The 13,445-nt window shown below is 32.4% G+C and overlaps 1 protein-coding gene across 1 annotated transcript; it reads right to left on the bottom strand.

Annotated features, from left to right (window-relative positions):
* Positions 1-7,486: 7,486 nt before the first annotated feature.
* LOC131078778 (bifunctional levopimaradiene synthase, chloroplastic) lies at positions 7,487-11,963 on the bottom strand. The gene is made up of 15 exons (XM_058016542.2): positions 11,727-11,963; positions 11,589-11,642; positions 11,402-11,487; positions 10,886-11,198; positions 10,525-10,711; positions 10,200-10,417; positions 9,967-10,087; positions 9,775-9,887; positions 9,440-9,672; positions 9,227-9,339; positions 9,016-9,114; positions 8,656-8,871; positions 8,443-8,581; positions 8,067-8,315; positions 7,487-7,974 (listed from the first exon to the last, which is right to left on the bottom strand). Exons 1-15 carry the CDS (start codon positions 11,851-11,853, stop codon positions 7,681-7,683), a joined length of 2,562 nt encoding a protein of 853 aa, XP_057872525.2. The 5' UTR covers positions 11,854-11,963; the 3' UTR covers positions 7,487-7,680.
* Positions 11,964-13,445: the final 1,482 nt, after the last annotated feature.

Raw genomic sequence — 13,445 nt, 5'->3', positions numbered from 1 at the left:
AATAACAATAAGGAATAACAATAAGATATGAAGAGAAAAAAGACGTACGATAACTATTATCATAATCAATACCACGTAAAAGGTGGGTCAACTTGATTAATATACATCATATGACATGTTTTAATACTAACCAAATTTAGCATTAAAATGAATTAAACACTAACCTTAAACCTACTTATAGCCTAACCCATACCTATTTAAAAACTTAATTAAACTAAATCAAATTTAGTCTTAATCCTTATTAAATTGTTGCAATTGTTTCAATACTAACACTAACTCTAATTATATGACTAATCTTAACACTAGAATCAAATCAAATTGAACCATAACGTTAAAGTAATTGAAGCCTAACCCTAACATTAAACCAAAACTCAAATTTAACCCTAACTCATATTAAACCCTATTTAAGATTAAATCATAACCCTAGACATAATTTAGCAAAAAACTAGAGTGAGCCCTAACTGCAACCCTAAACCAAAAAATGAAACCATAAGCTAAAACCAAATGAAACACTAACCCTAATAGTAAACCAAATGAAATGTTAATACATAATCTAATTGAACATTAAAACAAATTGAAACCTAACCCTTATTAAATTGTGCTTAATTTTTGAATTCTAGCCATAACTCTAATTCTATGTCTAATCAAAATTATAATACTAAAAAAACTAAACCCTAACCCTAAAACTGCACAAAAAAACACACTTTCAACCCTAATCCTTATAAAGCCCTAATACAAATTGAAACTTAACACTTATTAAACCCTAACCCAAATATTGAACTCTAACCCCAACTCTAAACCAAATTGAACCCTAACACTAAACCAAAATGAAGCCTAACTCTAACCTTAACCTCAAACGTAATTGAAACCTAATCATAAACTTAGTTGAACACTAAAACACATTGAACCCTTATTTTTATTAAATTATCCAAATGAATATTTTAATCCTACCACTAAATATAATTTAATGACAATCACATGACACTCATTATCATCATATTTGACACTTTAATGGTCATGAAATAACCATGAATGAAGATTTTCATATCCAACCATTCATTTGAGATAACATAAAATGAGAAAAAAAAAAAACACATTTTATCAACCATGGAATAAGCTTTTGTATGTTGAAAAATAGAATGTGTATCTCAGCCTACAACTTCATATATACAATAAAGTTCTATTACAACTTTACAAAAACATAAAATAAGGAATATACACTTTTGTTTAGGTGTGCATGCCTCTGTCACTTAAAGAGGAAGGTTGTGATATCCAACTATTTATTTGAGATAACATCAAATGAGAAAAAACAAATCTTACTCACAATGAACTAAGCTTGTACACCTTCAAAAATTCAATGTGTATTTCAAACTACAACTTTAAATACACAGTGAAATCCTATCTCAACCCTATAGACCCATAAAATGAGGAATACACTTTTGTTGAGTGCACATACCTCTGTAAATTTAAGAAGAACTTGCTATGAAATGAAAAACATGTGTTCAATAACACACTATAATTTATCAATTTTTTAAAAATGCATAAGGTAATTATGAAGCACAAATCGATAGAGGGTTCAAATAAGTAGTTAAGTAAATTGTTTTGCAATCCACAAAGAATGTAAATTATTCATTACAAGCATATTGAAAAACATATTATTTATGTTGATGGTTTGGAAAACACATGTTCTAAAACACATGGTGTAACCCATTTTTTGAAAATACATAAGATTTTTATGAAACGTGAGATGATTATCTGAGGATAGAAATGTATGATTTCAACTCAAATAGTTAGATAATTTGTTGTCCAATATCTAAAGAATATAAACTATTGATTACAAGCACATTAGAAAACAGATCATAATTTGTAGACAGTTTCAAAAACATAGAGCAATTGAAAACACATGTTGGATAATGCATGATGTTTAACTAAATTTTAGAAAAGACTTAACACCATTGTGAAGCACAAGTTGATCCAAAAAGGGTTGAAATCTATGATTTCAATATGAGGAGTTACAAAAATTATTCTGCAATCTACAAAGTAAGTATATGAGATCACAAGCACATTGGAAAACACTTCATTGTTTGTTGGTAGTTTGCAAAATAATAGATCACTCAAAAACACATATTGAATAACACATTGTGTTTAACCTATTGACAATATGTGTGGTGTTTGACAATATGTGTTGTATTTATGTGTTGACATTGAAGATATGGTCATTGGTTAAATAGATAATTGTTATAGTTGTTGAGGTATGTTGAATGTTCTAACGCAAAAGAAAACTAAGAGCGGGGTGAATCAGTTGTATAAATAAATCTTAAATCTATTCCCTTAAATCAGATCTGTAACAACTTAACTTTATCACTTAATCCACATAAAGATACGAGCATCAAAATAGAGCACACCATACACAATGAAACACTAGATTTTATGTGGAAAACCCTATTAGGGGGAAAAAACATAGAGAATGTTATTCTCAATATATGAACACCTATTAGGGTGACATCTATTAAGGTGATTTTAACAAAGGAAGTCTCACTATCCAAGAGCTCATTGCCCAAAAGAAAGAGAGGTTCACTTTCAAAGGGCTCAAAACCAAAATGATGAAGAATAAAAGAGAAGGAATCCACCACTGTTGCACTGTTACAACTATAAGATCTATAGATACCTTTGACTCACTTCTTCTAGTAGCTAGCACATTAAAGTTCACTTTACTCAACACTTTTAACTAACTCATACAACAATCATCAAAAAATCAGGGAGATAGATCCTCTTTCACACACCTTCACCGCATTTCACTTTCTTTCACAACACCCATCCACACACTTTTCTCTTCACACACACCTCTATTTATATGATCCTCACATTTGCAAAGTCTCCTAAGGTTAGCTAAGCATCTTAACCAAACACAATTCAAATTAGGTCGACACTAAACATTCTTGTGGTTGAAAAGAATGTAAAGTGGACCACAATACATCTTAGCTGAGACCAAAATAAGCATCAAACATGTTATACAATGATCCATAACTATCAAAGAAATAATGATCCATCAACTTCAAATCGAATGTGAATTTCTATTTGGTCATATGTGAATTTTTGTATTGTCAAATGCGGCTTATTGTGTCCTCGAATGCGTTCTAGTTTCAAGGTGAATGCGTATTGATATTTCAGTGAATGTGGTGTGTTTCTTGTTGATCCGTACAAAACCTACAAAAAACACAAAAAAAAGCGCCAAAACGATTAGATGTTGTTTGTTCACATCGGGTTCACCAGTGTTTTCATGCTTAAAATCATCATGCTCAATAGGAATTAAGGAATGAATTCCTTAACTATCAAATCAATCCTAAACACAAATCAATGAAAGTAATTAGTTTAATAAGACATTTTAATCAAATAGATCTAATTAAAACTCCCTATTATCCATGTTGCTTCCATTGTTCTTCTCTTCTTTGTGGTATGATGGCTCTCAGATATCGCACTGGTAACATGCAAGTGTCACAAAGATTCAAAGTTTATGATTTTGAAAATAGGAGAAATGATTTTGCTTTTATAGATTTTTGAGACAGATTGAGTGACAAATAGAACTGAAGTGCTGATTGACAATTGAACCGATTTCATTGATCAGTCAACTCATTTTGATTGATTTGTTAAGTGGATTGACTGGATAGATAACTCAATTGATTGAATAGTCAACTAGATAGATTGGCTAGTTAACTAAATAGAATGGGGAGAAGACTGAATTCATTGAGAGATGATTGAATAGATTGATTAGTCAGAAAAAGGTGATTGAGATTTAAAAGTGGAGATTGGAGAGGTAATTGAGTTAACTGGTTTGATCAATCAATCATAATTTTCAACATGTGTTGTAGGATTTTTTAATTGAAATTCAATTTCATTCTTATTTGAATTTGAATTTTGATTTTCAAATAATGAAATTGAAATGCACATTCTTTTGAAATTTGATAAAATTAAAATTTAGTGAAATGCGAATTTGGAAGAAATGAAATTAGTTGAAATTAATTGAAATCAGAATTTGGGGATTTGGAGGCTGAATTAATAAATTAAATAATAAAATTATTTAATCATTAGAAATGGGATTAATTAAATAATAAAGACTATTTAATTAATGAATTCAATCATAATTAATTAAATAATTAATATTTGATAAAGGATTAAATGATGGCGAATGAAGAATTGGAAATTGAATAATTAGTAATGTGAAAGGTGATGATTGAATTAATTTAGAAGAAATAAGATTAATTAGATTGATTAAATAATTAAAAAATTACTTAATTAATAAGACAAATAATTAGTGTGCGATTAATGAGACATTTTTAGGTGTCTACAAATATCATAAAAAGGTGTGTAGCCAACCTTATGCAAATGTTGGAAATTTTGATTCTTTGTCCTTGAGAAATTGAAGTGTGCGCTAATGATTTTCTTTCTATAGTTACTTGTAGTCTAACTTACATATTGGTGGCACATTAAATATTTCAATACCAATACATAACAATGCATTGCACATATATGTACTAAGTTTTCTTATAGTAGCTAATAGGAAGAACATATATAGTTAGAATTTAAATTTGATGTTCAATCTTGTGTGGTATAAAAATAAACATGGGAATTTTTACAAAGTTAGTCTCAAACATGGAACAAATGACTTAAGTGTGAATGGGTTGTAATAAATAAGAGGGGAATAACAAATGTCTTAGAATGAGTGCATATAAGAGTAAATGAGATGGACAAACATTAAAGTCTAAACCAAACCTAACACATAAATACACCACTTTTTCGTATATAATTACATTTAAAAATATTCTAAGAAGTAAACACAAAACTAAATAAGAAATAACATGAATATACAATTTTTACCATAATAACTTATTATTTTATATAATATACTATTATCAAAATGAACCCAAAAACATAAGATAAAAAGAGCCTTATATAAAATATTCACCATTAAAAATATAAAATTTATAAATAAATTATTTACTGGAAACAAGTGACCATGAAGGGTTAAGTTTTGCGGCGCCTATTATAGACAAATATAATCGCCATCATATTCCCACAAAGTTTTATTAATGTTGTATCCAAGCTTTGATCAATAAAAAAAAACAGAGTTTAATTAACTTTTGGAATTAAAAAAAACAGAGTTTAATTAACTTTTGGAATTAAAAAAAACAGAGTTTAATTAACTTTTGGAATAATCATTTTATACTAATACAATGCAAATTAGAATTTCAAGACCACATAGCAGTAATCTATTGCACCAGTTATTCGTACAGAGACTTTTTAATGCAATCTTCCAGGTCCGCGGCGGCATTTGAAAGGTCATATTCGTTCCTGTAAACCACGTTCATTATCCTGGCCGTGTTGAAAAGAAGCGTTCTAAAACTCTTGGCTATGTTTGCACGCCTTAAAAAGTGGTAGGTAGCTCAATTTAGAAAGGGAATCTTCGTTCACTCCCTCCATTCTTCCGTGCGTGCATCCAGGGTATATTTTCAATAGGAAGAGAGGCAGACATTGGGATATAAAAAGGGAGAGATAGAGGGGGAAGAGCTAGAGAGAGATAGAAAGATGATTAAGGGGATGGAGAGGGAGAGGGAGAGATAAAAAGATAAAGGAGATATGGATAGATACAGATGGAAAAAATACATATAGAGAGAGAGGGGAGGGAGATAGAAACATAAAGATAGAGATAAGACACAATATAGAGAGAATTAGAGATTGAGAGATATGAGAGGAAAAAAATCTTTTTGATTTTGACTCCCTTCAAATTTACCCATTATATCTTTTTCTCTCTCTTGTTTACGCTTTTATATATCATGTTGCCTAAATTTATAAAAGTGAGTATAGGATGAATATCTACCAGTGGAGAAGACTCAACCATTCTCATAGATTGCCAGGTATGCCACCACAACATCTGTTCCTATCTAATCTTGCTAAATTGGTATGTGAAATTCCTGCTCAATTGTATGGGCGATCTAGCAAACAGAATGGACAATGTTGGATAGTCATGAGCGCTTTTAATAACTAGAGAATGGTTCGTTTTGCTGGCTAGATAGCCAGTGACAGTTGTATGGGGCACTACATAATATAGGCCAATCCATCAGCCCACACTGAATGATTATGTATCGCTTCATGCCTAAACGTATTGTATCACAAATTCCATTTGTTGCCTACAAAAACTATATAAATTTTTTAACAAGTTAAAGAAACAGGATCTACCAGTACATGGTTGCATTATGGTTGGCATTGTTATAAACTTCAATAAACAGAGCATCACCATTATGGACGTACAGAGTCAGCGCTGGTAGCTATCTTTTAACTGTGATTATGTAATATGCTTGGCATAGCCTCGTAATAGTAGTAGCCTCAATCTATGAAAAGTTAAAAACTAAAAGAGATTTTATTCCTGACCGTGACGCCAAACTCTTCAAAAGAACTTTGGAATGGAAAAATATTTATAAACTATGAAATTGTTTCCAAGAGATGATTACTTTTCTGAGCCTGCCTTGGAAAATGGCGACATTGTTATAATACTATTGCTACATGAAAAATCTTCTATAAGTTAACGTTAACATTGAATATCAAACTAGTTAATACAAAATAAATGCCAATGAAGATGAAATCAAATTAGATAATAATAATATTATTTGAACTTTTTATTAATATGTTTAAAGCAGTTATTTTTTTATATATTAAATTTATTATTATTATTTCCACACTAAATTAAATTGACATATTATAATATAATAATTATTAAAATCTTAAAAATGGAAATCTTTTAAATATTATATTTATAATTTCTAGACTAAATTAAATTTGATACACAATCTCCATTTATTATTATATTATATATATGACATCAAAAAAGTCAATTAAAAATGGCAAACTTTTAAATATTATATTTGTAATTTTCAAACTAAATTAAATTGATATGCAATTTTTATTTATGGGTGCATAAAAATGTATCTTGTAGAAAAAGTGAAAAATAGGTTGAACAAAAATTCTACGGAGGTAAGTTATTACACTATACGGTTCACAAGAATGTAAAATGGCAATAATGAAATTACATGGAGAAATCCAATGGCGACCATAGTTTGAATCATTTTGCAGTTCCTCTCACTCATTTAATGTTGTTGATTGCCAAAGTAAAGTCATTTGCTTCAAATAAGAAAACACCTTTGGTGTAATTACATTGTTGCAGTATTTTCTAAATTTGACCATGTGAATTTTTTGTTATCAAAATTTTGAATCAAATATCATAAAAAATATCACACCCTCAAATAAAGAAAATAATACAACAATCAATATAGACTTTTAAAATTGTATATTTTTAATAAAATTACATTATATAATATTTAAAGAAAGTGAACATGCAATTAAATAAAAAATAATATTAATAGTTAATTGTATCTTCATAATTGTTTTTAATAAAATAAAATAATATATTCTACAAGATAAATGGACTCAAAAATAAGATAAAAGAAGACATGATATATAATATTCTCCATTCCAAATATATATTCAAAAATATAAGACGGCTAAGTTATGCTGCGCCTTCCATAGACTAGGAAATATAATGCCCATCATATACCCACAAAGTTCAATAAGCATTTTATTCTGCAGTGCAAGTTGGGACTTCAAGACCCCATAGCAGTGCGAAATCTATTACAGCACTGGTTCGTAGAGAGACTTTTTAATAATGTCTTCAAGGTCTTCGGCGGCATTTAGAAAGCCGTCGTCCTTCCTGTAAATCAATTGCATTACCCTGGCCGTGTTGAAAAGAAGTTCTCTGTAACGCTTGGGTATGTCTGCACGCATTAGAAAGTGGTAGTTCAATTTAGTAAGGGCCTCTTCGTTCATCCCTTCCAGATAATTCAGGGCCTCTTCTTCAGTGCATCCAGGGTGCTCATTAATGTAACATTGCACGAAGGAAGCCAACTCCCCGTGATCTATTTCGCCCTAAATTACCAATGTAAAATACGTTTTAGGTAATAACATTGTCAAGCGTGTTTAGAAAGTGTTCAAATGAAGGGGGGCAAAGTGAGGCTCACCTGGAAAGTTCTAAAATCGTTCACAAGAAGGCCTGTGAAACACACGACATTGAGAAAGTCGCCTCGAAAGTCCAGCTTCTCGAGAATGTTATCAGGAAGAAACTGTCCCGTAGAAAATATTGGCGTCAGGGTAGTTACTTCCAGTGCTACCGACGCTAAGCCATTCTTCATATATTCATCGAATGAGGGCGAGTAACTTTTTAACATCCATTCTCTTTCTTTTGTCAAACTGAACAGATGATTCAACCACTGAATCCCGCATTAATAAACAATCAAATCTTGTTAGACTACTATTCTCCCATTTGCTGCTGAAATCTGAACCGATTTAAAAAATGCTATTCAAAAAGGGGTAAAGGGTTCAAGGCAAAGTATTTACCTGTTGGTGCAGGTAAGGAAGCACATCTCGACCTTGAACCTCCCGTGCTCGTTCAGATATATCGGTCAAAGTATTACAGAGGCCCATGAAAGCTATTTTCATGTCCTCTGGCAGTTGGTCGATTTTTGATGGATCCCATCTGCAGCCGAAAAGAGGAGAGTTAATATAGCCAATCTGTTAAACTAAGATGAGATGGGGAATGAATGCGCTGACCTTTCGAAAGCTTCATTGAAGAGCTTTAATTGGTTCAGAGTTGCATAGGTGTCGTTGAGGTCGTCTACGACAGTAGCCAGAATTCCGGCCTTTGTATAGTCGAGTCTACAGTTGGTGTATTGTGGTTCAAACATCGCCGCTGCAGACGACCAGTAAATTGCCACTTCTCTGTGACGAAAAAAATCCAACTGCGGAAATTTGCACTCCTTATACCATCTTTAACAACGCAATGATCTCATGTTAATAGCTTTCATCTAAGATCTTGGGAGAAACAAATATTAATTCTTTTTCTTGTGCTTCGATTAGATTGTCTCAATAACAGGGCCTATTTCAAACGATTTTTTAACTCCTCCATTTTACCTCTTTATATGTTGTATTTCTGATCTGTGTGTAGCCTGAATGCGGTTAAAGTCGAGTTTGGCCAATTCTAAATACTTGTCGTTGCTCGCCTTTGGCAGTCTGTAGGGTGTGCATTACAGTCAACCTGGATTAGCGGTATGCGCAATAGAGACAATTTATGTAAAATCAAATGCAATCAGACTATAATCATATAAAACAAACTGTATCTCACTGATATAAAGTCTTCCCCGACCATAGGTCATTGTGGTTAAACACAACTATGTGATTTCTAGTAATCAGCCTTGGCATATTTCTATTCCACCGAGCAGACAAGGCGTATTCAACCTGGATAAGGAAGAAAAAAATTGCAAATCAGAATTTATATTATTAAGTTCAGTAGTAAATCAAAGATAAAAAATTTAGAGAAGGCAACAATTCCCAATACCTCTTGCCGAAGGTTTTCCTTCACAGCCTTCGCCTGAGAAAAGTTCTCTCTTTCCAGCCATTTAGTCAAGTAATCTTTTGTAAATCCTCCTATTTCTCTCATTACATTTTCGCCCGGGAAATTAACCTGTGAACATCTATACAGGTTCAATATAGTGGTTATCCCTGCGCCATTTTCAACACCATACAGCTTACAAAGTTCTTCAGCCTCGCCTTTTATGTTTTGCAGAAGGTCTGCCAAATGAAATTCTTAGAGATAAATACCGATCGAATAATTCTGGAAATTAAAAACACGATTAAGCTCTGAATGAGTGCTCATCTGATTCATTTGTATACGAGAAGATACAGCGTAGCCGAAAGTCCTGAAAAGTCTGAAGCCCGTGGCTGTGAGATCGATATCATGAACCAGGCTCTCCCTTCCAAATCCAACGCCTCTTTCACCCCAGTACCTACCAAATCCAAAGTGAGAAGTCAAATAATCTTTACTTTTATTTGAAAAATCACAACAATGGAGAAACTATTACTCACTGGAACACATAATCCATGGCTTGTTTAATCTCCGTTTCGAAATGGCGTTCAAGCCCAAGACATTCAATACTATCTACCGCTCTCAAACGCTCCTCTATATCCACCGGATACATACACGGCACTACCATCCAAGCATAATGCTTACGAGTATTAAATACAATCTAGTAAACATTTTAGTGTTAGAATCCCATATTCAACCAATAGTGCTTGTGAGTATGAAATACAAGAATTACCATGGTCTCCAAACTTTGTAACAAGGTTCCTTAAATATCGTAGACAATTCTTGTCTCCTGTGTGCATAAATACGCAAGCTGTAGATGCTGGGGAGCCTGAGAAAGATCCATCCTCGGATTGCAGTTTCAGGATATTTTTCCAATCTACTACTTCTTGTATCCCTTCCAGACACTGCAACATTGTTGAGGGACGGCTGTGTAGATCTTCAACAGATGCTCTAGTTCACAATAAACTTATTCAGTCAGTTACATCTTAAGTTTATGCGAACCTCAAATCAAGACATCTCACAAATAGATAATACCAAAAGATGGGTTAGAATTTCACATTTTCAATTCAGAGTCCCGCATTTCGTATATTTTCTTTATGATAGGTAGTTCGTAAGGAAGATCCAAACCCAAAAGTTTGGCTTCTTTCAGCAGTGCAGGAAAGACCATTTCAAATCCCTTGGATCGATAGTGACTTAGGGCTGCTTTGATCAGTCCTCCTGTATTTCTCCTTAAGAAATTAAGACCTACCATGGCCCACAAGTTAAACTCTTCGTCCGTTTTAAAGGTAAATCTGATTCATAAATTTTGTCTTAATGAAAAATTCTAAATTAGAGCTAATAAAATATATTGTCAAAATGTAGAAGAAAATGCAAGAAACCACAAAACGAAAGGCAAGATGAAAAAGGAAATGGAATCACCTCTGTTCACTTGATTGTCTCCAACGCCCCAGAAGGCTAGAGTAACTATGCAGGAAAGACTATTGAGTAATCTATCACACGCTAAAATGCGACGCTTCTGTCCCCAGGAACCGTCCGGTAACTGATTGTGAAGAATCCAGTCCACCATTTGAGGAAACTTGGGTTTAGGGGAGCCATCAGTGGCAGGAACTCTCGCTACCCACGCAGTATCGTAAGCAGAGGGACTTATTTCCCCATCTTCCATCGAATTAAAGAGCATTTTGATCTCTGCGACCAATTCCTCTATTCTCTTATCCATCTCATCCAAGGGTGCCTGAAACAATAACCCTCAATTAGATTAATCAGATTTCCTCTGCCCGAACATCTTTTATTTCCTCGGAGTTTTGGGTTCTACATTTTTCAGTGACAAATCCAATCTTAGAACACTGAAACAATAGGTTCCCAAAAAAAGTGCTAAAAAACTGCCGATCCTTCTAAATTTTTGCAGGGGAACCAAACTGAATTTGTACTCAATACCTCTTCAAATGTTGAAATAGAATGAACATAATCTTTTTTCTCGTAATTACGATTGATTTTATGCTCCGTATAAGCTATCGTTAAAGCTGCAATAAGGACAGCCTTAAGTTATTCAATCCTCAAATATTTCACAGTTTTAGACTCAAAAGTTGACAAAATAAAGTGTGTATTTTCTGATTATTATTACTCTGATGAATTTTCACATCCTCTCCGACAACAGCAGATGGTATATTGTGGCAAGCTGCAAACAATTGAAAACAACAATAATAATTAGGTTTTCAGTTTCAGGATTACGAACAGTTTGAACAAAGTAAGAAAAAAATACCCAAACTCTTTGAGCGCGAGCGATTTCCAGAAGGCGAATATCCATGGGCTTTCTTTGAAATCCATACTGGGCATCGAGCGCTAGCATTGAAAAACGAAAAGAACGGAGAGGACAAAATCTGGGCCATTTTTAATAAAACGGATATTGCCTTCACACTTAAATGTTTTCTCTAACAAGCATAATGACGAGAGGCCTTTATAAGGTTGGAGTGGCCACGCCATGCCAATTCTCTCTCAGATTCCAATTCCACATCTATTCACCAAAAAAATTGTCCTCATACAAATATTTGATCCGTAATTGGCCTTATATCATGTTATTTTAAAAAAATTATCTTTAAAACTGTACGTAACATTTGTCCCTTATATAACTTATTTTTATGGGGCTACATAGCTACTTCCATCAAATTTATGTATAGATTATATTAAATATAATGGTTAAAGAAAATATGATATTCTTAAAATGTATTATTATACTTTTCAATTATTTAAGGAGGGAGAAAGAATTGGAGAGTGTTCACAAAATGAGGGATAAGGAGGCGGGAGAGAGATGGAGAGGGAGGGAGAAAACTAGAGATGGGACAGATAGAGACATGAGAGACCTACGGGGAAAGAGAGAGGTGAGAGACATAGAAGGAGATTGACAGAGTGGGAGAGACCTAGAATATTTAAATGTGGTGATTATACACTTGAAATCATATTTCGATTATTAAGATATGCTTGTCTCATCTAAATCTATAAATATTCTCCACAATTCTAATATAATTTTCAAAATATATTTACTTACTATAAATAATATTTTGACTTTTAATATTATTAAAGAACCAAAGGTCACTTGGTTTGATGGATATTGAGATTGAGATACATAATCTCTTCTTTATGAAAATGTGCATGATACTTTACTTTTTTTAGTTGGTTCATAATACCTTACAAGTAGTATCTCATCTTTCCTTAAGAATGTTTTTAGTGCTTCAAATGACTCATAATACACATAGTTCACTTGATCTATTAATTAAAATGTATTAGTTATCATTTTAAAAGAATCTAATATTCATAATTAACTAAACTTTATTAATTACCATGCTAAAATAATCTAATATTAATATAATTAAACTACATATTTAAAAATACATAATTATCATTGACTAAATATTAATATTTAATCTTTCTTAAAATAATATATAAAATACTTTTTACAAATGCTTAAAGTATACTATTCTAGCAATTGCACCTTGGTGTGCAACGGGTATGTCGAAGAGGTGTGGAATGTCCATTAGGAATTTTTATTTATTTATTTTTTTCGCATGCATTTGTGCAGCACATAAGGTCATTTGGTAGGTCATTTAGAAAAAGGTATTTGTGCAACAAAGGTATCAATAGAGAAGTGATAACTTCAAATTCAATTATGCATCCACTTACAGAGATCCATAAATGATTGAATAAAAAAATCTAAATTACGAAGGCAATCTAAATCTATTACCAACAAACTCATGTTATGATTGCATTAGCGAGAGATGGGGATATAAAATGGAGGAGATAAATGGGAGAAGAGCAAGAGAGGGAGAGGGGTAAGGAGATAGGTATCGAGATGGAGAGGGAGAAGGAGAGGAATTTAGAGAGAAGGAAGTGTAGATATAAAGATAAAGAGGAGAGAGGGAAGAAGTAAATATATAAAGAGGAAGAGAAGAAGATAATGAAAGAGGGAAATCTCAATAGAAATAAA

Source organism: Cryptomeria japonica, chromosome 7, assembly GCF_030272615.1.
Source record: "Cryptomeria japonica chromosome 7, Sugi_1.0, whole genome shotgun sequence".
In the NCBI taxonomy this organism is placed as follows: Eukaryota; Viridiplantae; Streptophyta; class Pinopsida; order Cupressales; family Cupressaceae; genus Cryptomeria; species Cryptomeria japonica.
Note: the sequence above shows the minus strand (reverse complement) of the source record. Positions and strands in the feature narration are given on the sequence as shown.